Here is a 27,545-nt window from a genome sequence, read left to right as displayed (position 1 = left end):
GGGCCTGACGGACTCTTAGGTGTGGAGCAGAGCGACAAAACAGACCAGTTTCTCGTGACGGACAGCGGCAGGACCGTCATCCTCTATAAGGTGAGAGCGATGGGATCGGGCACCCGGGCTGCCGTCTCGCCCCTTTCTGAGCGCGGAGCCGGAGCCTCTCTAGAGATGGTTGGAGCGGGCTTAGCGGAGAGCCGGCCTGGCCTCTGCGCGACGCTGAGGGAGCTCTAGCATCGGACTCGGTTGTTTTCTTGGAAAGAAAGGCGTATTTCCGAGTTGCAGGCGGCAGAGCGTCTAAGTGCACGTGGGCTGGCCTCGGAGAGGAAAGGAAACGTGTGCTTTCGTTGCGGCACTCCCGGAGGTGGCGTAGCTCAGATCCCCTCCTGGGGTCTCTGTCACCCCAGCTGCCCGCAGAAGGGTTTGAACCGAGATTGGTCTGGCGCGACAGGATGACCTGACAGGGTGGGAACAAGGGTTTAGCCTTGTGCCCATACACTTCTCTCTCCTTGAGGAAGAAAGTTTTGTGGGTTTTTGTCTTGTGCTTTCTTGGTAGCTTGGTGGGAATCGTGATTCCGTGATCCGTCTGTTGGCCAGTATCGTTCGCGCTCTGAGTCCTGGAGTTGAGTCCCGGGAAATCTCTACGCCCCGCCCCCTTTGCCGCCCAGCGGCTGACTTGCACCCCTTCTAAGCAGCTTTGCGTGGAAAGTCATTACTTTTATCTGAGCTGCTGAACATACTTTTCCGTGTCCTTAAGAAGCTAGCTATCCACTTGGAAGTTCTGGGAACAGGTTGCCAACAGTTCTCTGTACTGTTTGCTTGTTTTGACTCTTCCAGTTACACTGTTGGTTTTTAACCTGGGCTGTCAGTGGACTTAAAATTTTGCAGTTCCTCTATAGCACTACAGTAGCTGATTGGATTGGCATGATCCCAGCTATCCCTACTTAATTCCCATGCTCAAAGGCACACTGGAATCGGTTTTTTAAATGTACTATTTATTAACAAAGTGTTAATTAATTCATCTTTTTTCATTTTAGGAACTTAGTTATATTTCATTTTAAATACTTTTTTAAAGTTTTCTAAGTTTTTAATTGTGGTAAAATACGCATAACATAAAACTTACTATCCTGACCGTATTTTTTAAGTGTACAACTCAGAGTATTAAGTACCTTCACGTTGGTGTGCAGCCATCCGCACCATCCATCTCCAGGACTCTGTTCATCTGGAGAAACGGAATCTGTACCCACTAAACAATAACTCCCTGTTCCTCCAGCCCCTGGCAGCCACCATTCTACTGTCTTAAGTGGAATCATACAATATTTGTCTTTTTGTGACTACTTATTTTTAAAATTTTTTTAATTTAGGAAGTTAGTTAATTGCTATGGGTTTTTTTTTCTGCTTTTTCTCCCCAAATCCCCCCAGTAAGTAGTTGTATATTTTAATTGTGGGTCCTTCTAGTTGTCGCATGTGGGACGCGGCCTCAACGTGGCCTAAGAGCGGTGCCATGTCCGCAACCAGGATCCAAACTAATGAAACCCTGGGCCACCCAAGTGGAGTGCACGAACTTGACCACTTGGCCATGGGGCCAGCCCCAATGCTATCATTTTAATGATTTCTCCTTTTGTTTCTGTTGTAAATTTATTTGCTTTTGATGTCTGAAATTGGCTTTTTGACTGTTATATGTTTTCTTAATTTCATTAGGTTTCTGATCAGAAACCCTTGGGGAGCTGGTCAGTGAAACAAGGTCAAATTATAACATGTCCAGCTGTATGCAACTTTCAAACTGGAGAGTATGTTGTTGTACACGATAGTAAGGTGAGTTTTTAAACTTTTATATAATAGTATATACAGCACAAATCAAATGTTGATTTATTAACTGTGTTTGTTATATGTAAATGGAAATTGGAATACTTTTTTAACTTGTATGTTTTGATTTAAGGTTTTGAGAATATGGAATAATGAAGATGTAAACCTTGATAAAGTGTTTAAAGCTACAGTAAGTCTTTGGATTTTCCAACATAATCTTTAACTTATTGGTAAGATGAAATAATTTGTAGTGTAGTATGTTATTTATCTTAATGAATCTGTGAAAGTGAGCGTAAAGGTTATACTCAGTTTTTTATTCTACTTATCTTACAGTTTATCTTGGTAACGTGTCTCAATTCATGAGGTAATACGTTAGAAAATACAAACTTTATTAGCCCATGAGATTAAGGGTTAAAGTAATTCATGAATGGTAAATTGTAGTTATTTCTGTGAATTTAGATGTTTGTGGTGTGTGTCCCTTGTGAGAACAAGTGAACTTCACTGTTCTCTTTCTTAAGATAAGTAGAATAGCGCCTAGAAGTGTCATGCATCGTACATGTTAAGAGTGGCACATAATGCAGTGAGGAAGAACTGTGACTAAGGGCCAGCCCGGTGGTGCAGCGAAGTGCACACATTCCACTTCAGTGGCCCGGTGTTTGCAGGTTCGGATCCCGGGTGCAGACATGGCACTGCTTGGCAAGCCATGCTGTGGTAGGCATCCCACATATAGAGTAGAGGAAGATGGGCAGGGATGTTAGCTCAGGGCCAGTCTTCCTCAGCAAAAAGAGGAGGATTGGCAGCAGTTAGCTCAGGGCTAATCTTCCTCAAAAAAAAAAAAGAACTGTGACCAACTGTGCCTTTTCTACTAATGACCTGAAATAGATTAATTAACTTTTTCTTGCTTACAAAATGAAGATCACAAGCTAGGTTAATCTTGAAAGTTCCTTCCAGTTATAGTATCTAATCCTAAATGTGATTGGCACATTTTAGAAGTGACTCACAACACAGCTGATTTAGATATAATGGCAGTCGTCACCTGGACCCTTGAAACTTCTAGCCAGCTAACTGTGCTGTCTCCTGGCTCCAGTCTTTTCATTCATCTTGCAGTAACACCATTCTGAATTTTACACAATGAGGTTTGGTTTTTTTTTAATCCCATATACAGTGTTAACTTCTTTTCTTGGTTTTGCAGGCTATAATTATAATTATGGCATCAGTTTTTATCTAACACTGGAACTGTTTATAACTTATTTGTACCTCTCTCCACCTCCATTTTTGGGAGACCCAGATTGCAGCCCAACCTCCAGTATTCACAGTGGAATGATAAACCAAAAATGAGTACTTAAGGGGGAGAGCAGGAGACAGAGTAAAGAGAATAGACACAGAAATTAGATTTCTGAATGTATTTTATGTTGTAGATTTGACTTTGGAAGCATACATCGTTATAAAACGGATTGAATCAAAATGAAAACAAATCAGTCCCTTAAAAATAAGCTTTCTAATATGTGTCCTTATTCTATCACGTGGCAGTTGTTTTAGAATAAAAATTGAAGTATTCTTGTGTTCTTCTAGTTGTCGGCTGAGGTGTATAGGATACATTCAATACAGGGGACAGAACCCTTGGTGCTGTTCAAGGAAGGTGCCGTTCGTGGTTTAGAGGCCTTGCTTGCAGAGCCTCAGCAGAAAATTGAAACTGTTATCTCTGATGAAGAAGTGATTAAGTAAGTTCCAATACCTGTAAGTGAATTTTTACCAAAATGAAAATGCATTCTGCATGTTTTTTATCACATTCTTTCCCTTGTTCAAAAGTATTTTGGTTATAAACATAATAAAAGTAACCCAATTAAAAACCAAGTATAAGATGTTGGCCAAAATGACATCCCCCACAACCCTCCAGACTGATAGGTGATTGAGGAAACTGTGGGGCATGTGAGTCCTGTTCTAATGACAAAGAACTGGATAGTCAGTTATATACAGATGAAGTGAGCGATTCCACAAAACCAAAATCTCTGTTTCTGTCATATTTCTCTGACTGCCAAGGTCAGAACCCTTTCTGCAGAAGGAATGTGCAGCTGGTTGTTAGTGAAATCATAAAAGTTCTTTGAGACATTTGTTCTCCCAGATTCTGCAATAAAACTGGGGAAATGACTCCCCAAATGATAGAAGGAAATTTCTTGCTTTTACGTCTCTCCAGTCCCCATTATTTCATCCCATTTCTTGTTCAGTTAACTGGCTGCCTACCCAGGTCCATCTGATGCAAACTAAATTTCTGAAAGTCAGCATGAAGACCTGTACTTAGTGAACAAGGTTGACACTGATCAGTTACAGCTTAGACTGACCTGTGGAATGCTTCTAAAGCGTGAGCAGCTGTGTTTGGGGAAACCTTTAGGACAAAAAGTTGTAGGTGGAGGATCTGGTTCTAGGTGCCACTTTGCCAAAAACGAGCTGTGCAGCCCTGGTTACAGCCCTTTACCCTTCCTGTTCCCTCTGTCACTTGAAGAAGGCAGGTGAGATCCTGATGTGTTCCTGAGAACACCAGTCCCAAAAGTGACTCTGAAAAAAGGGGGGGGGGGGGTCACAGAAGTTTGGGAAGTGCTGCATGCTGTCACACACACCCTCCCCCCACTCGGTACTTTACAGTTCACATTATTGTCTTTAAAGCTCTGGGAAGTTCAGCAACTTGCATTTGATCCAGAGGTGTATTTGACTGACAAATCCCTACTCATTCCCTGTTGTCTGTATTTTGAAACACTGAATTAAGTGTTCTCTGGTGTCTCTCTGGCTCTAAAAAATATTTAATAAAAGATATTCCCTTTGATTGATGATATGTTTCTCTCAACTGGTGATTTGGCAATTTATGATTTTTCTTTTTTTTTAATTTTAGGTGGACAAAAGTTTTCATGGTATTTAGGCATCCTGTTTTAATTTTTATTACTGAAAAAGTAAGTGATATCTTTAATTCCTGGTCCATTTTGTGACATTTCAGTGTTATCTATATTATTTTTATTTATTTATGTTTTTTTGCTGAGCAAGATTTGTCCTCAGATAACATACATTGGCAGTGTTCTTTTTTTTTTTTCTGGCTTGAGGAAAGTTAGCCCTGAGCTAACGTCTGTGCCAGTCCTCCTCTATTTTGTATGTGGGTCACTGCCACAGCATGGCTGATGAGTGGTGTAGGTCTGTGCCTGGGATCCAAACCCACGAACCCAGGCTGCTGAAGCAGAGTGCGCCAAACTTAACCACTACACCATGGGGCCAGCCCCAACACTTAACGTTGTTTTTAAAACTAAAATTGGGTGTTAGTATTTCTCTCAGAAGATATTTTTATTTTGTATCTTTTTTAAATACTAAAAAGCCTATTATAATTATTTCTATGCCTAAACATTTTATAACATTTTTAATTTAATTGGGCAAGAGGTTTTTAAGCACTCATTGAAGTAATTAGAATGGGAGAACAACTGGTTTTATTTATTTACTTATTTATTCTGAGATAAGATTGGTTTATAACATTATATAAATTGTAGGTGTACATTGTTATCTTTCAGTCTCAGTAGGCTACATCATGCTCACCACTAAGTCTAGTTTCCATGTGTCACCTTATAAATGTCCCCCTCTCGTCCTCCCCCTACCCCCCTTTCCCTACTGGTTTTAACATTTAAATATAGTTGGTTGAAATGGGAGTATTTTTTAAATAAAATAACCTTTTTTTTTTTTTTTTTTTACAGTGTGGAAATTACTTTGCTTATGTACAAATGTTTAACTCAAATATCTTAAGTAAATACACACTCTTACTTGGACAAGAAGAAAAATCTATTATACAGAGTTTTACTGCATCTGTGGATCGGAAGTTCATCTCTTTGATGTCATTAAGTAAGTATTTTTCTTTAAACTTTCAGAGATTATAAACAGTGGGCTCTTACAGGATAGTGTTTCTTTTGAGTTAGTCTTAGGTTTTGCAGTTTTCCTTTGCAGCACTTCCCTTTGCATGGCTCCTTACAAGCATTTATGCCTTGTCTTTTTGCACTTTGCCGTATCTGGTCATGCATTCGGTCAGTGGTTCTCTGCAGGTAACTTTTATGTCTTAAAATTTATTATAAGCAACAAATAATAATACCAATAAAAAAAGGAAAAGTCACCTTTTATTTTTATCATGATAAGCCCAGGTTCTTTGGTATCATAATTCGTGAACTGTAAAATATCTAAGGTTGGTATTGAATGGCCCCTCCAATCCTCTTTTTCAACCTTAAGATGTAGTGTGCCCTTATTTGAACAGTGATAGAGACAGGTGGTGAAAGGAGACTAACAGAACAGACTTGGTCTATGCCAGCTGGCATACTAACTTTTCTTTTTGTTTTTTGCTGAGGAAGATTCACCCTGAGCTAACATCTGTTGCCAATCTTCCTCTTTTTTTGCTTGAGGAAGATTAGCCCGGAGCTAATATCTGTGCCACTCCTCTATTTTGTGTGTGGGTCACCATCACAACATGGCTGACAAGTGGTCTAAGTCTGTGCCTGGGATCTGAACCTGTGATCTGAACCTGTGAACCTGGGCTGCTGAAGCAGAGCATGCTGAACTTAACCACTATGCCACGGGGTCAGCCCCTTAAGATTTTTTTTAATGCCTTGGAGTTTACATCTATATAATGGTCTAAAGTATAACCCTAGTCTTATGTATTTAAGGGGGAAAAAATGCCTTTGTGGTATTCTGTCTCCCCTGCCCTTTATGGCTTCTTTTGAAGTTGTTTTGAAAAGGTTAAGGGAGGAAAAAACATGAGCAATATTTTGGAAACATTTCCATATTATCACAACTAAAAATCTTGGTGAAATTTTTCAACGTGCAAATGTTTGCAATGGCTATTAAGAAAAAGGCTCCCATCACTTATCCTATCTAGAAGTCATTGGAATCCACTTAATGCCTTTGCCTTAGAGGGACTGGTTTTTTTAAAATTTTACCTATAGGACATATTTGTAGTTAATAGAAGTTTGTGAGTTATGTTTTAGCTTATTGAACATGGAAGTAAGGGAGTCTAAACCAAAGGGTCATAAAATCTTCATGTAACATAGCTAGAACCACATGAAATTGCCAAAATTCGATTGACCTACAAAATACAGCAATTTCTTAAGGTTTTCAAGGTGCTGGAGTAATAAGAAATGTACTGTATAGACCAGAATGCTAATTAATTTCTAATGAGAGAAGTATCCTTTTAGTAACTAGATTGACTGTAATCCTGGCAATCCCCTCATATTTTAAGTTATTACAGGGATTTACAGTTTTTCTTTCTTGGCTATTATGACATTTTCTTACTGAGATTTTTATTATCACTCCTCCTCCCTCAATTTTAGGTTTGTAGTATATTCTTTATGGGAAAGCGGAGAGTGATGTGATTGTTACATTGGTTTATTTTTCTGGTTAGATCCCTGTATCAAATTGATAAAATCTTATAAACAGCATAATACATCACTATAACAGATATAGGCCTGTCCTTTATCCAATAATGAACAACAAACACTTGTTTCCAACAGCCTCTGATGGATGTATATATGAAACCTTGATACCAATACGTCCGAATGATCCAGAAAAAAATCAGAGGGTAGTTAGATCACTGTTGCTCAAGGCTGTCGTGTCTGGTAATGCTCGAAACGGTGTTACACTCACTGTCCTGGATCAAGATCATGTAGCAGTCCTGGGACCACCACTGCCAGCTTCTAAGGGTAACTGAAATCTCCAATCAATTAAGAAATCCTGTGTACTTTTCAAATTCCTTCAAAGTCTACCTTTTAGTTTTCTTTCTTTTTCGTTTATTTACTACCACCCTAATTCATTCTCTTTATCACCGTACTCAAATTATTTTTGTAGTTTCCTAATTCTTCTTGAATAGGTCTTTGATTTCATCTTGCATTGGTTAATTTTTCTAAAACATTTCCTTCTTTCACTTCCTTGCCTATGACTAATGTCTTAAAAGTTACGAAAACTGCGACTATCCATGCCAGCCTGTAGACGTTTGAAGCGTTGGTAAGCCTTGCAGTAGAGTATTGAATTCATAGCTTGGCGACATTTCACCAGAATGGAAATCCATTTGGACTTGGACAGCTTGAAATTCGGGGACTACTCTCATGCTTTTTGACTTCAGAGCAGGATTCTCATCATCATTCTCACCTCCTCATCCCGAAGCATCCCTTCATACACACAGTTGTTGTCTATCACGAGGAACACAGTTGCTCCTGGGCAGTGCAGGGTTGGGGTCTCCTAGCCTATGCTAGAAAGTTCAGAATCTGGGGTTCAGCACTTAGGTGTCTCCGCAGTCTAGAGCCCAACCACCTTTTCCAGTCTCTTCTCCCGATTTCAGAGCAAGAACTCTGCTTTCTTCAGGCCAGCCTCCCTATTGACGACAAACTTGATATGCCCGTCCTCAGCTGTGTGCTTTGTTCTGTTTCTCCCACTTACTAAGACAGAAGCTGCTAGTTACAGCGTAACTGTCCTGTGCCAGGCATTTTACTTATATTATCTCATCATTTGTATCATTTAATCCTCCAACAGCCCTATGACAGAAAGTACAGTTATTATCATCCCTATCTTACAAGTCAGGAAACTGAGGTCGCTAAGAAGTAGAACTGGGATTCAACTCAATCGGGCTGACGGTTGTGCCATGTACTCTGCCGCTCTGAAGTCCCGGCCCTTAGCCGTGTTACCATGCTGTGCGTCTCCTCTCAGCCCCCGAGTTCCTTCCTCCTGGATCCTCCTCAGCCCCCCTGAAAACCTAGTAACCACTGTTAGAATTTCCTATGTCTCTTTCCAGAGTTTTTTAATTTGCATACAAGCAAATACTACTACTTTTTTCCTCCTCTTTTTACACAAATGGTAGCATCCAGTACACACCATTGTGCATGTTATTTATTCCCTTACCTGAGATATCAGAGATCTTTCCAAATCAGCATATTTGTTATTATTATTAAGAGCTTATTTTTTTAGAGCAGTTTAAGGTTCATACCAGCATTGAGGGGAAGGTACACAGATATCCCATATACCCCTGCTTCCTCACATGTCCACTTCTTCTTGTCACAAGATCTCATTTCTTTGAATTTCTGTGGCAATCACTGTCTTCATTACTCATTTTTATACTTAGAAGATTTGTGTGTTTAGCTATGACTCTCCCCTGCTCCCACCCAGGACATTATGTATTTATACCTGGGATGACTTCTGAATTTGTGTGTCTTGTTTTATAGAATGCCTCGCCATATGGAACACGAAATTTCAGACACTGCAGGCTTCAAAAGAGTTACCACAAGGGACCAGCGGTCAGGTAAGTTTTTGCACTTAGGAATTTTTTAAAATTTAGTTATTTTTGTGCCTGATAAATATACTGTAAGGGAGGAGACCTCTTTGGATATAAATATTTGACGGTTTTTGATTAAAATAAATTAAGAAATATTTTCTACCTGCAAGATTGTGTAATTTGGTTATTGTTTTAATAGTTTGTGTAGGTTTGTCACTTTTTTTTTCTTTGGTAGGAGAGAAAGGGTTTTATTACAGCTTGCTAGCAAGGGGGAAGATAGCTGACTAATGTCCGAAAGAACCATCTTATAGAACAAAGAACAAAGACTGCAGGCCAGTGTTTGTCACTTTCAAAAGACTAAATTATAGCTAGTTTTAGATCAGGGGAGAACAATTAGCTATTATAAGTTAATAAAACTTTTGCTTTTAGCTGCTCTTTGGTTTGTTTACTTTGGTAATTTGAATTTTACCCCAGGGCTGTTACTTTTCCTAATAAATAGTCTTTTAGGTCATATGTTAAACATTATCATGGAATTACATAAAAGTTACTTAAAGAATTAAAATTTGAGCCAGCCAGACTGTAAATGGGCAGAGGTCCTTATCCATTTTATTCCTCATTACATTTTCAGTGCCTAGCAAAGGTGTTCAATACATATTGGTTGTTTAGTGAATGAATATTCATATACAGGTAAAAGGTGAATCAGGATAATGAGATGTTACTGATAATTATAATTAGAGGATAAGGAGACTAGATTTCTTAGCATACAATTTGATTCTAATTTATATTTAAACAAATAATTTTTTTTATTAATCTTTTAAAAAAGTTTTTGTTAAAGATTGAGCTAACATCCATTGCCAGTCTGGTTTTTTTTTCCTTCTTCCCAGAGCTCCCCAGTACATAGTTGTATATTCTAGTTGTAGGTCCTTCTGGTTTTGTGCGGGACAGTGCCTCAGCATGGCTTGAGGAGTGGTGCCATGTCTGCGCCCAGGATCCGAAAACCCCTGCCCGCAGAAGTGGAGCACACGAACTTAACCGCTCAGCCATGGGGCTGACTGCTAAACAAATAATTTTAACAAAATTAACCACTCACAATTCCACTGCTCTAATAAACTTTATTTTTTTTAGGTTTTTATTTTATTTTTTTTCCTTCTTCTCACCAAAGCCCCCCAGTACATAGTTGTATATTTTTGTTGTGGATCCTTCTACTTGTGGCATGTGGGATACCACCTCAACATGGCTTGACGAGCAGTGCCATGTCCGCGCCCAGGATCTGAACCAACAAAACCCTTGGCTGCCAAAGCAGAGTACACAAACTTAACTGCTCGGCCATGGGACTGGCCCCCTAACAAACTTTTATTTTTGATTTCCATGTTCCTTTAAGCTTTTTGTTCATATGCATGTCTTATTTTTATAATTTTATAAAAATTATAAGATGGAAACAATGTTAAATTCTGTCTCTTTTTTATTACATCATAACAGTTTGCCCATGTTACAATAGCCTTGATAATTATCATGTTAATATATGTGTAATAGTGACAATATTAATTTTAAGCAATTCATTTTCAATGTATATGTTGATCAGATTTTTATGAGTTGAAAGTATCCTTTAGATTCTGTTTCATTCAGACACAGGCAAAAATAAGAGCTATGTAAAGCTACCCCAGTTAATAAGTTGAACATACGAGATTATTCTGGGGAGTTGCTTAACTTTGCCTTGTCCTTTTCCGTTATATTAAGATTGCTCACACCGTAAGTTGTTACTATAAGTTATATGGCTTTGTTGAATTAGATCTTAGAAGACAAAAAAATTGCTTACATTTTTGATAACTTTTTTTGTAGCTCTGGTATTATGGGGAAAATTTGTTTATGCTACATGGAAAATTTCTAACTGTAATTCCATACAAGTGTGAAGTGTCATCATTAGCAGGTGCTCTTGGAAAACTCAAGCATAGTCAAGATCTAGGTAGGAACTTAAATGTTTGTTTTATTACCGTAAACCGTTTTATTAACTTCCAGTTTGATATGTAGATTTCCACGGCCATCAATTTGCAGAGCCTGTTCTTAATGTTGAAATCTGCCGCTGTTCGTTGAAATTTCCTTGACCCAGGTAGCTACCTTGGGAAGAGTCCACATTGCGGGTGCTGCAGCAGGCTGAAGAGCTACACTGTGTTTGAACACCAGTGTTCTTCTGACTGTAGGGGCAATGGGAGAGTCCCCCAGACAAAATCAGTAATGCCTCTACCCTCCCTGATTTACTAGTGGCCTCATCCTTTGGCTTAGTAGTTGCTGGGCACACACTTAGCCTTTTACTATATTATGATTTACTGATCTGAGATTATCAGTAGAATTAGATGGACTTAAAATCTCTCTTGAATTGTGCATGAGTGGTTGTTTTTTATTGTTCTTTGATTGATTGGTTGGGTAAATGCCAATAGGTCAAAAAATTCCAGAAATTGTGTCTTTGTGTTTTCTTAGGCACTCATGCCATGCCTCATTTTGTAAACTGGGAAACATCTCAGGGGTGTGGACTTGAATTCCAGGACTCAGAGCCGTCAAAGAGAATCGTAAGTTTGGTAGTCAAAATAGAAGCGTTAGTGCAAATGTTGAAAAACAGGAAAAGGCTGATTATTTTAATGATTCATATCTGTAGGACTATTACAGCTTTGATCTTAATATAATGGGGCAATTTGAAGCTTGAACCCAGTAGCCTGACAGCCTTTATCCAAAAATGACACACATAGTCTAGTAATTAATTTTTATGGACGTGTGTGTAAGACCCAGGTGTGGAAACAGACCAATTTGCAGTTAGTAATTATCCCTTCCTGAGTAGAGATTTTGTGTTTGTAAAACAAAATCCTTAAAAATCTTAAAGATGTTTAAGTTAAAAGCTGAAATAAACCCACTTTTCACTGTAAGAAAATTAAACCATTAAAAAAATGTAATTAGAACAAAAGTGTGCTAGTCTCTTTGGGACATTTCATATTCTTCTAAGTGTGTATTAAATCTTTTGTACTGTTTTGAGATCCTAATCAATTTATTTAATTCTAGTTAAGGAGAAGGAAAATTGAAGTGAGTGTAGAGCCAGAGTATCCAGCATCCAAGCAACTTTTATCAACTGTAAAGGTAAAGAAAGAAATATTAGAAATATGAAAAATCAACTCAAGTGGTTAAAAGAAATCTCATCTACTTTTCATTCTATCTTATTTTTATGATCTTTTTTTTCCCCTGTTTTTTACTGAGGAAGATTTGCCCTGAGCTATTGCCAGTCTTCCTCTTTTTGTATCTGAGCCACCATCAGAGCATGGCCGCTCATGGACGAGTGGTGTAGGGCTGCTCCCGGGAACTGAACCCAGGCCGACAAAGCAGTGTATGCTGAACTTAAGCACTAGGCCACTGGGCCTGGCCCTTATGATCATCTTTAGAGCTATGGCTAATGTTTATATAGTATCTTAAGGTTGTCAGAGTGAGCCAGTGCCTGGGCCTGTTTGACTCTCACTTAGCATTGGTGAGATGGATGTGATGATGGTACCCTCATAGCTCATTCACCTTTGCTTTGAATATGTTTGTAACGTAGCCTTTTCAAGATTTTGGTTTCTAAACCCTCAAATTCTTTTTTTTCTTTGCAGTTTGTCTTTGTGCAGCAAACTGTAGTGTCACCTCCAATTTCACAGGAGTGCATGGATACTGTCAGTGATTTCAGAAAATATTGGGCTAGGAGCTTTCAAGTGCAGAGTGACATTTGTTAACGTATCACACTGAACTCTTTACTTCTGCCCTTTCAGAAAGATTCAGAAAAACACATCGAAGTAGAAGTACGTAAATTTTTGGCTGTTAAGCGGACCCCTGACTTTCAGATTGTTACTGGGGACATAGTCACAGGACTTGTAGGAAGATGTAGAGCAGAGCCATCGTTTTATCCCCGGAGCGCTCTGATGCAGCTTATTCAGACGCATGTGCTTTCTTACAGGTAAGGGTTGCTGTACTTCAAACTTTACCTGTGTAGCTCTCTTGACCTTGTTTTTATGTTTCTAATTTTCACACCCTGAAAACGTTTGTAAATTATTTGCAATTGAGATTTTCCTTAAAAATGATTCATGGTTTTTGTCCTTAGCTTGTGCCCTGCCTTAATGGAGGTTGCCTTAGAAAAGACAGACGTGCAGATGTTGCAGCTCTGTCTGCAGCAGTTCCCTGACGTGCCTGAATCAGTCATCTGCACTTGCTTAAAGATTTTCTTGAGGTGAGTTAGAAACTGATGATCCTGTTCCTGCACTGCATCTTTAATCTATTACATTATTGGATTTCTAAAACTTTGAATGCTTAGAAAATGAAATTTTTTCCAGTTTGTTCAAGTAATAAGAATTGATTTCTTGCTTTCAATTAACATGATAGCATTGGTGATGATAGTCTTCAAGAAACAGACATCAATATGGAGTCAGTTTCTAACTATAGTGATACTGTACAAGATGAGAAAATGGAAGAGCAAACTGAAATTGTTCAGAACGGCTTCAGTCCTGAAGAGGATAACTGTGGTCAAGAAAAGTCTCAGGCTGCAGCAGAGGAGGCCACTTCCTGTCCTGTGATTCCAAAAAGAGCAGCTCTACTGTATCTTTTGAAACACTTCCCCTTGTATTGTCTCTTTCAGGGATATAGTCAAATGCCAAGCAAAAACTAAGGAGTAATTAGATAATTTAAGGTATTTTTTTTCTTTTTTTAATTTTTTCACTTTCTGCTTGAAAATGGATTATGTTCAGTGCTATATTCAAACAAATTAGTAAACCTGTTTTCTTGTTTAAGAAGCTGTACTAAGGAAGAAGCTCTATCAGTTCTAAAAAGTAGTATTCTGAATAAAGACCAATTATTTCTAATAGTGAAATATTCCAGATCTCTAGTGATTAGGAGCATATTCAGTGGTAAAGCCCTTCTAGAAAAGTAAAACTTTTGTTTAAATTCTGAAAAATATCATTGGGGAAGGGAATTGCTCATAATTTCAGTTTGTCTATTTATTGAAGTAAAATTTTCCTTTATTCGTAAGTAGAAATGCAATTCTTCATTCAGCCTATAGTGAAACGTTTCTTCTGCCTCACTTGAAAGACATCCCAGCACAACATATCACTGTAAGTGTTCTTACAGATCCTATAAAATTTTGTTTCTAGTTTAAATTTTGCTGCTTGACTCTAACCAGCTTTTAGGGCCTTCAAAAGGTTATCAAGTTTTTTCATTTGAGTAAGAGGTTTCCCAGCCGTCGTGGTGAAAAATTGTGCCTAGGAGACTAGAGTGATTTTTGGGAGGCAGACTTTGGCATGTTTCTGGAGCAAGCCTGAAGGCCAGGTCAGTCCATCTAAGTTATAAATGTGTAGAAGCTAAAAATATTGCCCAGAGAAGGATTCTCTCTTCTCTGCTTTCTCTTGACTAAAAGTATACTCTCCCCAGCCACCCTCCCAAACCAGATGAACTCCTCATTGATGGCAGGGACTACATTCTATTCATTTTTGTGTCCCCAGCTGGCTAGCATATTTACTTGATGTACAGTAGTCCCCCCTTATCTGCAGTTCTGCTTTCTGCAGTTTCACTTACCCACCATCAGCTGCAGTCTGAAAATATTAAATGGAAAATTCCAGAAATAAACAATTTATACGTTTTAAATTGCGTGCTGTTCTGAGTGGCTTTATGAAATCTCGTGCCATTCCACTATATCCCACCCAGGATGTGAATCATCCCCTTGGGCTGTTGTATTCATGCTATATATGCTATCTGCCCTTTAGTCATTCTCACTTATTAGATCAACTGTCATGTTATCGCAGTGCTTGTGTTAAGGTAACCTTTATTTTACTTAATGGTCTCAAAGTGCAAGAGTGGTGATGCTGGATAAAGCAAAAAGAAGTTGTTGTTAATCTTTTACTGTACCTAATTTACAAATTAAACATTATCATAGATATGTATGTATAGGAAGAAACACATTATGTACAATCACATGTTGCTTAACGACAGGAGTGTGTTCTGAGAAATGTGTTGTTAGGTGATGTGGTGGTTGTGTGAACATCGGAGTGCACTTACACAAAGCTATATGGTAGGCCTACTACACGCCTAGGCTATATGGTACTAATCTTAGGGCAGCACTGTCGTGTATGCAGCCCGTTGTTGACTGAAATGTCACTGTTATGTGACATGTGACTGTATAGGGCTCAGTATTATCCGCAGTTTCAGGCATTCCCTGGGGGTCTTGGAAGGTATCCCCCACAGATAAGGGGAGACTGTCTAATTCAGTTTGATAACTTTTTTTGTGTGTATGTTTTCTCCCCAAATCCCCCCAATACATAGTTGTATATTTTAGTTGTGGGTCCTTCTGGTTGTGCCATGTGGGATGCCACCTCAGCATGGCCTGATGAGCAGTGCCATGTCTGTGCCCAGGATTCAAACCAGCAAAACCCTGGGCCACCGAAGTGGAGCATGCAAACTTAACCACTCAGCCGTGGGGCCGGCCCCCTCAATAGCCTCTTAAAATCCTTTCCAGTGTCTTTGTTTGCTTTCTATATAGAGAAAATTTTTCTATCAAAGTGATTAATTGCTCTTTTTTTCCCCCCACCCAGCTATTTCTCCAGTATTTGTATTTCCTTTATCTAAAGTGTAGTGAAAATGCTACTATGACACTTCCGGGAATACACCCTCCAACCCTGAACCAGGTGAGATAATTTTTTTACTTTGATTTGGTGCTGGGAAAAATCTGTAAAAAAAAGAGATTATATACAGTGTCAGAACCTAGAATTCAGTAGCTAACTAATTTCTCCTTGTCTTCTAGTCCTTATGACTCTCTTCGCTCACCAAATGCATAAACCATTGGAGTGGGAGGTAGGGAGGATCTCTGAACTTAGTAGATGGATCTTTAGAGCCACAATGCTATACTACAAATTTAATTCATCTTAAATTCCTGATTCTTTTTTTTTTAAATTTTTATTTGTTTATTTTGTGAGGAAGTTGTCGAGCTAACATCTGTGCCAATTCTCCTCCACTTTATGTGGGACACCGCCTCAGCATGGCTTGATGAGTGGTGCCATGTCCGCGCCCGGGATCTGAACCAGTGAAACCCTGGGGCACCGAAGCAGAGCACATGAACCACTCGGCTCCAGGGCCAGCCCCTCCGTGAAGTCTTGAGTCCCTCAAAGTCATCCATGAGGGTTGGAATCAGCTTCTTCCAAACTCCTCTTTTGATATTTTGACTTGTTCCTATGAATCACAAATGTTCTTAATGGCATCTAGAATGGTGACTCCTTTCTAGAAGGTTTTTTTAATAATTTTTTTTCTCCCCAAACATTTGCATCTGAGCTAACAACTGTTGCCAGTCTTTTTTTTTCTACTTTTTCTCCCCAAATCCCACCAGTACATAGTTGTATGTTTTAGTTGCGTGTCCTTTTAGTTGTGGCATGTGGGATACCGCCTCAACATGGCCTCATGAGCAGTGCCACGTCCGTGCCCAGGATCCAACCCAGCAAAACCCCGGGCCGCCAAAGCAGAGCACGTGAACTTAAACACTTGGCCACAGGGCTGGCCCCTCTAGAAGGTTTTCAGTTGACTTTGTCCAGATCCATCAGAAGAATCTGTGGCAGCTATAGCCTTACGAAATAGTTTTTCTTTTTGTTTTCGTTTTTGCTGAGGAAGATTAACCCTGAGCTAACATACATTGCCAGTCTTCCTCTATTTTGTATGTGGGTTGCTGCCGCAGCATGGCTGATGAGTGGTATAAGTCCAAACCTGGGATCTGAACCCTCGAACCCAGGCCACTGCAGTGGAGCTTGCTGAACTTGACCACTATGCCATGGGACCAGCCCCTGAATTGTGTTTCTTAATAGTAAGACTTGCAGGTCACAATTACTCTTTGATCCTTTGGCTGCGGAATGGTTATTGTGTTAGCAGGCATGAAAACAACATTAATCTTGTTGTGCATCTCCATCAGAGCTCTTGGGTGACCAAGTGCATTGTCAATGAGCAGTCATATTTTGAAAGGAATCTTTTTTTCTGAGCAGTAGGTCTCAACAGTGGGCTTAAAATATTCAGTAAACCATGTTGTAAACAGATGTGCTGTCATCCAGGCTTTCTTGTTCCATTTATAGAGCTCAGGTGGAGTAGATTTAGCATAATTCTTAAGGGCCCTGGGATTTTCAGAGTGGTAAATGAGCATTGGCTTCAACTTAATGTCACCAGCTGTGTTAGCCCCTAATAAGAGAGTCAGCCTGTCCTTTGAATCTTGGAAGCCAGGCGTTGACTTCTCCTCTCCAGCTATGAAAGTCCTAGACGGCATCTTCCAATGTAAGGCTGTTTCGTCTACACTGGAAGTCTGCTGTGTAGTGTAGCCGCCCTCGTGAATTTCCTTAGCTGGACCCACGGGATGACTGGCTGCAGCTCCTCCGTCAGCGTGTGCTGCTTCCCCTCACGCCTGCATGTTATGGAGACGGGTCTTTCTGCAAACCACGAGAAGCAACTTCTGCTGGCTTTAGACTTTTCTGCAGCTTCCTCCCCTCTCTCAGCCTTCAGAGAGTTGAAGAGAGTTAGGGCCTTGCTCTAGCTGAGGCTTTGGCTTAAGGGAGTGTTATGGCTGGTTTGATCTTCTGTCCAGACCACTGTAACTTTTTCCATATCAGCAATAAGGCTGTTTCGCTTTCTTATCATTTGCGCATTCAGTGGATTAGCGCTTTTAATTTCCTTCAAGAGCCCTTCCTTTGCATTCACAGCTCTCCTAACTGGTGCAGGAGGCCTAGCTTTCAGCCTGTTGGCTTTCGACGTGCGGTCCTCACTTAGGTTACTCACTTCTAGCTTTTGATTTCAGGTGAGAGACCTGCAATTCATCCATTCACTTGAGCACTTAGAGACCATTGTAGGGTTATTAATTGGCCTAATTTCAATATCGCTGTCTCAGAGAATAGAGAGGTCTGAGGAGAGGGAGAGAGACGGGGGAATGGCTGGTCGGGAGAGCAGTCAGAACACACACATTATCAATTAAGTTTGCCGTCTTATATAGGTGTGTTTTGTGCCACAAAACAATTACAATAGTAACATCAAAGATCACTGATCACGGATCACCATAACAAATATAATAATAATGAAAAAGTTTGAAATAGTGTGAGAATTACCAAAATGTGACACAGAGACATGAAGTGAGCAAATGCTGCTAGAAAAATGCTGCCCATAGACTTTCTCGACACAGGGTTGTCACAGACCTTCAATTTGTAAAAAAACGTGCTATCTGTGAAGTGGAGTAAAGCGAAGCGCAATACAGAGAGCTGTGCCTGTACAGTAAAATTTCTAGCATAAATTAGTTCATAGTGTGCATGCTATTCTGTAGTGTGTTTTTTCACTCAGCACTGGTTTAGACATTTTCTGGACCGGTACCTATACATCTGCCTCATTTTTTTTAACCGCTGCATGCTATTTCATTTTATGGAAAATCTTAATTTATTCGTCAGTCCTCTGTTGATTGACATTTAAGTTCTTTATAGTTTTTTTGCTATTGTAAATAAACCTTCAGTGAATATCTTTATACAGTTATTTTTGTGTATTTCTGAAAGAACGCCCATTGGATAAATTCACTTAAGTGAAATTGCTGGATAAAGGGTGCATGCATTTTTAATTTAAATGCCTGATTACCTTTCCAAAGGGTTGTGACAATAGGCACTACTGCCACCAAGGTCTGAGGCCTTACTCCTTGCCAGTCAGATGGTTAGCAAATGGTGCTTCATTTCAATTCGCGTTTCTTTGATAATGAGAGAGGTAGACCATCTTGTCTTATATATTCCTTTTCGTAAACTGGCTAGTCGAGTTCTTTGTCCATTTTCCTATTGCATTTGCTGTCTCTTTCTTTTTGGCTTAAAGAATTCTTTGTATGTTAAGGAAGTTAGCCTTTTTCTATCAAATGTATTATAAATACTTTTTTCCTATCACTTGTCTTTTTACTCTCTTTAGTGGAATTGCCATAGATAAGTTTTTAATTTTTATGCTATCAGAATTATTAAGCTTTTCCTTTATGGCTTCTTTATGGTTTGTGTCATGCTTAAGGCCCTTCCCACTCTAAGAGTATAAAAATAGCCACCCTATTTTCCCCTGATACATTCATGGTTTCCTTTTCTGGGTTTAACTCTGATACGTATTAGATTTATTTTGGTCTAAGGAGTTTCATGAGGATCAGCTTTCCCCACTCCCCCCAAATGGATAATTGGTTTCCTTAATGCTTTCTCATGACAGTGATACTTGCCTGTTAACTACACCATTTGAAGATAGAGAACTACATAGGATACTTTAATAAGGGGATAGTAATAATTTTATTTAGGTTCACAGTGACGCACCTATAATACACAACACTCTCACCTTGGGGCGTAGTGTGTGTTTCAGAATGCAAGATGAGTGGGTTCTTTGTAACTGCAAATAATCATCAAAAGGTTTTTCTAATAAAAAGACAAGTACTAACTCTCTTGGATTAAATATCAGTCTGGCTTTCTTTTTACTGATTAATCCTGTGAAAAAGATCCAATTATACTTGTAAAGTAAGTATAAAAGCAGAAAAGAACCTTTTTATATTGCTTAGAAATTCCTCATTGCTAAACTAAAATGTTCAGACTTTTATAAAGATTTATTTCTCATAAATGTTTGATATAATAATGGACTTAAAATGGACTTTGTAAAGTGAACTAACCTAAAATTATATTTAAAATTTTAACTTGCCTTTTCTTATTTATCTTTAGATTATGGATTGGATATGCCTTCTCCTAGATGCTAACTTTACTGTTGTGGTAATGATACCAGAAGCAAAAAGGCTACTGTTAAGTCTTTACAAGTTTGTGAAATCCCAGGTGTGCGATCTTTGATATATACTGAATTCTGTTTGTACCCAAGGATCACCTAAATTATAATTTATTCTTAAAACTTTTTCTTGGACTAGTTATAAGTAATCATGGAGGGTTTGTTCATATGTAGACATTATGGTAAAAGTTATTCTGAAACTTTTTTCTTTAGATATGCATTTGTTCCGAGCTCAACAAGATTGAAGTAAGTTTTCGTGAGCTACAGAAATTAAATCAAGAAAAGAATAATCGAGAATTATATTCAATTGAAGTGTTGGAACTCTTCTGATATTACCAGTTCTCCTTCATGGATGTTTTTATGAAGCTCTTTTATGTGAATTCTCCCTACTCATCCAGGCAAGAGACATGTTTTGTTTTCGACTCTGTCAGTAGCGAGAGAAACATGACGGCGAGGACCTGGAGCGTCGCTCGCTGAGCTGGTGCTGGGCGGACGGCAGGCTTCCTGTGAACATATTCCAGTGGGTGGACCTTGGTGGGGAGAGCTTCTGACACTTTTTTAAATATGTAACTGAGCTGATTTTAAGTCAACTTATTTGTGTATTGATAAAAGTCTCATTTCTTATCATGTGTTTTGAATAGTTCTTTTAATAAAAAAATCACCATTGAAACAGTGATTCTAGGGAGAATGTAGTTTTGTCAGAGTCTGGAAGCTGTCCCAGCTCATCTGGTCTCATGGGTGGCAGAAGAGGTCAGTGCCACAGGCAGGCTGGGAGGGCTCCGTGGACAGGTGCATGCTGATCTTCTGACATTTTCTCCTGTTCTTTACCTAATTCCACTCCCCTTCTTACTTACCTAAGAGTTGAACAATACCTCTTTCTGTACATTATCCCTCAGATTGCCTCTATGATTAATTGATAATTTAGGTTATGAAAATGCGTTACCAAATAGTAAAAAAAGTCTCTTCTGAAAATAGCGTTACAGTTCGACTTGCCATAGCCTTTCCAGTTTTTCACTCTTTGGATTTAGGACAGATGGAAGGTTTTATGTAGAAGAAATGCATGCTTTTGTTTCTTGAAGATAGACTCAAATTTATTTTTGTTAAGAGTGAAATCACTCTTTCAGATGATGAATTAAGTTCCCCCAAAGTAACTTGAAGCATTTCTAAGCTATGAAAGTCTCTGCTGAATAAATCATTTTGCAACCTGTTTTAACTTGAAGGGTCACAATATATTTTTTTTAATTCCTGTAAATTCTAGTGCATAAATGTAAGTTCAAGTGTGATTCCAGAGCCCAGATTTAGCATTCTGATTGCTTAATTTAATTTGCATTAGAGAAAGGCTTCATTTTAGTTTACACACTTTATGTAAACTTTAGTCACAACTATGGCAGCTGACAAACAGGTTCTCCTCTGTCATTCTTTTTTTTTTTTTTTTGAGGAAGATTAGCCCTGAGCTAACATCTGCTGCCGATCCTCCTCTTTTTGCTGAGGAAGACTGGCCCTGAGCTAATATCCGTGCCCATCTTCCTCTACTTTATATGTGGGATGCCTACCACAGCATGGCTTGCCAAAGTAGTGCCATGTCCGCTGCCAGGATCCGAACCGGCAAACCCCAGGCCGCCAAAGCAGAAGGTGCGCACTTAACCGCTGCGCCACCAGGGTGGCCCCTCTTCTGTCATTCTTAATCTGTCTTTAGTTCTAAAAGAAAAGAAATTCGAGGCCTGCCTGGTGGTACAGTGGTTAAGTTTGCATACACTGCTTTGGCGGCATGGGGTTTGCTGGTTCAGATCTCGGGCCCAGACCTCCACACCATCTATCAAGCTATGCTGTGGCAGGCGTCCCACATATAAAGTAGAGGAAGATGGGCATGAATGTTAGCTCAGGGCCAATCTTCCTCAGCAAAAAGAGGAGGATTGCTGGTGGATGTTAGCTCAGGGCTAATATTCCTCAAAAAGAAAAATTTTAAAAAGAAAAGAAATTCCAAAGATAACAGCATATATTAACTGTCATGCTCACTTTATATAACGAGACATTTTGCGTAGACAATTTAATGCATTACAGTGCTGCTCAGCAGAAATGAAAAATGCAGATCTCCTTAATATATTTCTTCGTTTTATCTTTTTTTGCTCAGTCTTTTAAGAATTACTTGCAGACATCCAGACATTGTAAAATTGTGGGTTCCTAAGCTTTTCTTAAGAATTTTGAGCGTTACTACAGTGGATCCTTTCTAATTTAGAGATTCGTTTTAGGGGGGTTTAGATTATTCAGGATTTTCACACTTTTTAGATTCTGAGTTATGATTTTTATTTCTAAAAACCCACGATTACAAGACAAATCTCAAATTGACTTGTGAATTCTTTCAGCCAGAGAAAACAAGATAAGCAACTGAAATTCAGTGGCGGTCAGTTCATAGATTGACATTTTGCTCTTCATGACTTCTGACTTAATTGCGCTGGAAGATGGCTTCTGCAGCGACCGGGAACTTGTCCAGTCAGGAATCAGATAGAGGCCTTCGAGGAGGCAGCAGCAAGAGGGAGATTCCTGTGCCCTCAAACTCTTGTCTCTTTGAACAGAGTTTATGTATAGGATTCTTAAAAAGTCTTTATTGTAGGGTTTAATAGTTTGGGTTGCAAATATTTTGGATGATTAAATTACTGATGCTTAGAGAAATTTCATTGCTTTTAAATACTAGTTGCAGATTGTTTCTAGGTTGCCTACAGTTTAAGGTACTAAATTTAGAAGTTAAGTAAGGATTTTATAAGGACACACAGAGACTCTTCCAGGCTGAGTTCTTCAAGGCCACAGCTGTGTCCTACGGTTTCTGCACACTAAGTGTAGGACCACTGGCACACAGTTGGTGTTCAGTAAGTGGCTATGGAATAAAGTTATGGAGTATTGCGTGTTATCTGTCCAACTATAGAGGAATAACTCAGAAGATTTACAATAGTTACTTTTTCTGGAAAGTAAATCATCTCTGTTTGTTCACCACGTATAGGCAACGTACCTTCTGCCTCTAGACTTTTATTTTTTATAACGCTAAATTTTACCTCAGATTTGTTTCTGATTACATATACTACATCTGTATAATAATAAAAGTTGTTCTTTAAACTTAAGTTCTCCATCTAGGAAATGATTTCCTGTGAAGTTACCTGTTTTTTTAGGCAAATGTGGACTAACAGGTTATCATTACTATTTAAGATTAGACGTTTGTTTGCTTTTTGCCTTCTTAGGCTTCTTTGTAAATATTTTGTGACTATAACTATAGTGGTGTCCATTCTGGATAATGTATAGAACTTTAAAACAAAGATGGACTTTTTGCCTCAACTTTTTCTTAGAAAATTTTAATCCTAAAAAAATTGTAAGAAAAAACAATGAGCACCCGTATATCCTTGACCTAAATTTACCTATTGGTAGCATTTTACCGTGTTTGTTTTACCACTCTCTCTGTATTTTTTCTTTTTTTCCTGAATGATTTGAAAGTTATTTGCAAACATGCAGATTAATCCCATAATTCAGCTTAATCCCATAAATGCTTCAGTTTAATCCTCTAAAACAAGAGCCTTCTTTTATAAAACCACAGGGCAATTATTGAATTCAGGAGATTAATATTAAGACAGTACTATTTAGAATGTTAACTGTCCTTATTCAGATTCCCACAGTTGTCCCAGTAGTGTCTTTTATAGCTGGACTTTTTCCTTCTTAAAATTCAAAGATCGTTCTTTGCATTTAGTTTTCATGTTTCTTTAATCTCCTTTAATCTAGAATAGTTCCCTAGATATTGCATTTCTGAAGGATGTAGGCCAATTATTTTGCAGAATGTCCCTCAATTTGGGTTTGTCTCATTTCCACATGATTAGATTTAGATTAAACATTTTTGACAAGAATGCTACAGAGAAGGCACAGCATCAGGAGACGCTGACGTGAGTTTTCCTATCATGGGTGATGTTAATTGGATCACTTAGTTAACGTAGGATTTACCAGAATGCCCCACTCTAAAGGTACCATTTTCTCTTTGTACTTCGTAAGTGAACTCTGTACATCTTTGAGACAGTGTGAATATCCTATCCTGGAATGGTCTTCTTCCCCAACAGTGGTTTTAGATCCATTGGTAATTTTTGCCTAAATCAGTTATTATTTGGTGGTTGTGCTTGAAAACTATAAAATTGTTTTGGCATAAATTTCACTCTAAAATAGAATGCTGTGCCACATAGCCACCACTCTCATCTTTTCAGTGTGCTTTCTAATCTATAAATGGATGACTAAGTAAATGGTTGGAGCTCTTTCACAGATTTGAATAGTTATAATGAGTATACTATGTGTGGTCTACTTTTTTCACTCAATATTGTCATAAAAACATGTTTTACATAGTTTATATGTTTCAATTCTTAAAAGCTTTAGACTCAGAAAACTAGAGCTGAAAGGCTAAGAAGAATTTATTCATAAATGTTAAAATATCTTACACAGTTCCCACGGCTTCGCACTAGCGAAGCTGAAATATGACTTTAGATTATACTATTCCATTTCCTTTAATCATCATCATTATCACTGGGATACTTTTGAAAGCATACCCAAATCAGTGGAATATTTGGAATGCCTCTGTTTGCTACAGACAAATTTCTTGAGGAAAAAAACTATTCAAAATTCTAGACAACTTTTTTTGAAGAGACTGTCATCATTTTAAATTACCTCCCCAGGGCCTTTCATCTTTAAGAAAGTGGTGTATTATTAATAAAAGAGTTTTAGGGGCCGGCTCCGTGGCCAAGTGGTTAAGTTCGCACGCTCCGCTGCAGCGGCCCAGGGTTCGGATCCTGGGCGCAGACATGGCACCGCTCCTCAGGCCACGTTGAGGTGGCTTCCCACATCCCACAACTAGAAGGACCTGCAACTAAGATATACAGCTGTGTTCGGGGGGGGTTTGGGGAGATAAAGCAGGAGAAAAATAATAAAAAAAATAAAGGATTTTTAAATAAATGTCTGTTAAAATTACCCTATTAGTTTCAGGTCACATACCAAGACTGTTACCTAGATTAACACAGCCAATAATTAGATAGAATTGTTCTTTTCGTGTATTAGATGTTTAATTTATAATACACTTCAGATCTCAGTTGCTATGATATTCCATGTTCATTTTCAGACTTAGAATAGAAAATAGTTTTGTTTTTTAAAATTATATTTTAACTAGTAAAAGATAGACATTTGTTTACTTAATTATTTAAGGTTGTATTTATATTATGCAATATATACGCTGATATATAATATATTAGACTATATGGCATTTACTGTCTTCCAGCCCTTCTTCTAAATGCTTTACAAATATTCATTGATTTAATACTTTTAACCCTTCTTAACAATCCCATGAAGTAGGATTTCCTGTGGAAGAAGTTGAGGCACAGAGCACTCAAGTGACCTTCCAAGTTAACAGAGCTGGGAAGTGTCAGGATTTGCACCAGGCGTCTAGCTCTGGCTTTAGGACTCTGGAACCCTGCTCCGTGCTGCCTCTTACCCACTGCTATTCTCATGCCACGCCGCCGATCACATCCATAGTCTAGCGTTCAGCTTTAGGAATGTAAGTCCTGATTATTGTTCAAGTCTATGTGGGAAATACCTGCTTCGCAGTAGTCCTCCTTGGGATATAGTTTACAGGAACCCCCTGTGAAATGGGTGCCGCCTATATAATGCTTAAAAGATTATCTGGTGGATTCTAAGTATCTGACATGAGTATGAAGATTAGTAGAAAGCATTGTTACTCCAAGACCTAGCAAATTGTCTCATCAAACATGGAATCCTGTGGGTGGTGGCCATACAAGGCATGGAATCAAGATTGAGATAGTTTAGGTCTGGAATAGATAAAATGAATTAGTCTTGGGGATCGGTCCCATAGCCGAGTGGTTAAGTTCGCGCGCTCTGCTGCAGGCAGCCCAGTGTTTCATCGGTTCGAATCCTGGGCGCGGACATGGCACCGCTCATTGAGGCGGCGTCCCACATGCCACAACTAGGAGGACCCACAACTAAGAATATACAACTATGTACCGGGCGGCTTTGGGGAGAAAAAAGGAAAAAAATAAAAATCTTGGAAAAAAAAATGAATTAGTCTAAGTTTAAAGATGAAAGAATGATTTGAATTAGAGAAAAATTTAGTCGTGTTTATGCAGAATAAGTTAGAGATCTTGGACAACTTGAGTGGGAAACCAAAAAATATCCTGCCCTGGACAGGAGAGGAGAGTCTGTGAGAGGTGCATGTGGTTGCCAAAAAGAGTTTGTTTCTTTTAATTATCTTTCCTCTCTTTAATTCCATACTCACCAAGCAATTGACACTGATTTGCTTTCCCAGAAACACAAATACCTTGGTATGAGAGGTAATGAAGCAATTAGTCTCCTAGAACCCTTGTAAATTAGCAAATTGAAGTTCTTGTCTAAAATTTAATTTCGTGTGAACCTAATTATCCTTGGCTACTTTTCATTTCTGGATGAGTTTGTATGCTTTGGGTTGTCAGTGCCAAATTTGTTACTCTTTGTTAGGATATTTTCAGACCAGAGGGTATACAACATCTGTTTCTTCTGATTTATTTGGATGTTTTGTTGTTTTATTGTTAAATGTCTTATATTTTAAATTGTACGTCAGGTAAGGTATAGTTAGTGTATAGATGTTTTATTTTACTTTAAAATGAACTTGGGGAACTTTAAGTACATACTTGAAGAAAGGCGGTTGCATTTGCACAGACCATATGCACCAGCCCGCTTTCACTACTAGGGTGAGCAATAGCACGTCATATGCAATAGCGTGAACTCTAAAAATGAAAATTGCACCATTTTCAACAGTGATTGGTGCATGCTTCCCTTGGGAAAATTTGGAAGCCTAAGGCTTCTATAACCTTTGGTATAAAGCTTTTAACTTGTTTATACGTTGCCTGTCAAAGAGAAAGGTACAATAAAATAGTATAATGGAAATAGAAAATTAGGCCCACAAAAGGTGAATATAAATAAATGTCGACTGCAAAAGTCAACAAATCTTTTCATTTAAACTCACAAAGATTCTACCTGATTATATATTTTAAACTTTTAAAGGGTCCTCCTCTTTTTTCTCTCTCTCTTTTTCTTTTTATTGCGGACAGTTTCAAACATACGGAAGTAGACAGAAGAATATAATGAATCCCATGTGCATATTACCCAGCTTCAACATTAATCAGTATTTTCCCAATCCTGTCTCATCTGTGCCTCCACTTACTTTCCCTTCCCCCATTATCCCAGACATCAGATAATTTCATTTCCTAATATTTCAGTTATACATTTATTTTTACAAGTTATTTGAATCAGGACAAGTAAAGTTTACACATTGTGGTGATGGTTGACAAGTCTCATGACTTTTAATCTATAGGTTTCCTTACCATCTCTTGTTTTTTTCTTTCTTGCATTTACTTGTTAAAGAAATTACATCATTTGCCCTGTAGAATTTCCGGTCTGGGTTACCACTGAAAATCATGTGATAACTCCAGTCACTTAACCATTTTTCTCTTTGAACTGTTATGAACTTTCCATTTATACAGGAGGTCATGACGACATTTTCCCTTTGCACAAATGCTTTTCCATTAGCTTATGAAGGTTGCAAATGTTCAATTATTACAGTGGTCATCTAGTTCAGAGGTTGGCAAACTGTGGCCTCTGGGCCAAATCTAGTGGACTGCAGTGT

General features: G+C 38.6%; 1 protein-coding gene across 1 annotated transcript in view; it reads left to right on the top strand.

Moving 5' to 3' along the window:
• NOL11 (nucleolar protein 11) overlaps positions 1-20,485 on the top strand; it is a 21,419-nt gene extending 934 nt beyond the window's left edge. Inside the window, exons 2-19 of the mRNA XM_046676334.1 lie at positions 3-90; positions 1,696-1,809; positions 1,934-1,990; positions 3,373-3,521; positions 4,685-4,742; positions 5,526-5,670; positions 7,323-7,511; positions 9,024-9,100; positions 10,913-11,036; positions 11,549-11,637; positions 12,122-12,196; positions 12,856-13,040; positions 13,185-13,310; positions 13,463-13,675; positions 14,109-14,187; positions 15,661-15,753; positions 19,801-19,908; positions 20,072-20,485. Of these exons, the coding sequence (XP_046532290.1) occupies positions 3-90; positions 1,696-1,809; positions 1,934-1,990; positions 3,373-3,521; positions 4,685-4,742; positions 5,526-5,670; positions 7,323-7,511; positions 9,024-9,100; positions 10,913-11,036; positions 11,549-11,637; positions 12,122-12,196; positions 12,856-13,040; positions 13,185-13,310; positions 13,463-13,675; positions 14,109-14,187; positions 15,661-15,753; positions 19,801-19,908; positions 20,072-20,188 (2,086 nt within the window). The 3' untranslated portion in view covers positions 20,189-20,485. The remainder of the gene's footprint in view (positions 1-2; positions 91-1,695; positions 1,810-1,933; positions 1,991-3,372; positions 3,522-4,684; positions 4,743-5,525; positions 5,671-7,322; positions 7,512-9,023; positions 9,101-10,912; positions 11,037-11,548; positions 11,638-12,121; positions 12,197-12,855; positions 13,041-13,184; positions 13,311-13,462; positions 13,676-14,108; positions 14,188-15,660; positions 15,754-19,800; positions 19,909-20,071) is intronic.
• Positions 20,486-27,545: the final 7,060 nt, after the last annotated feature.

This window comes from Equus quagga, chromosome 11 (assembly GCF_021613505.1).
Source record: "Equus quagga isolate Etosha38 chromosome 11, UCLA_HA_Equagga_1.0, whole genome shotgun sequence".
Taxonomy (NCBI): Eukaryota; Metazoa; Chordata; class Mammalia; order Perissodactyla; family Equidae; genus Equus; species Equus quagga.
The sequence above is the reverse complement of the archived record's forward strand: the minus strand, read 5'-3'. Positions and strand labels throughout refer to the sequence as shown.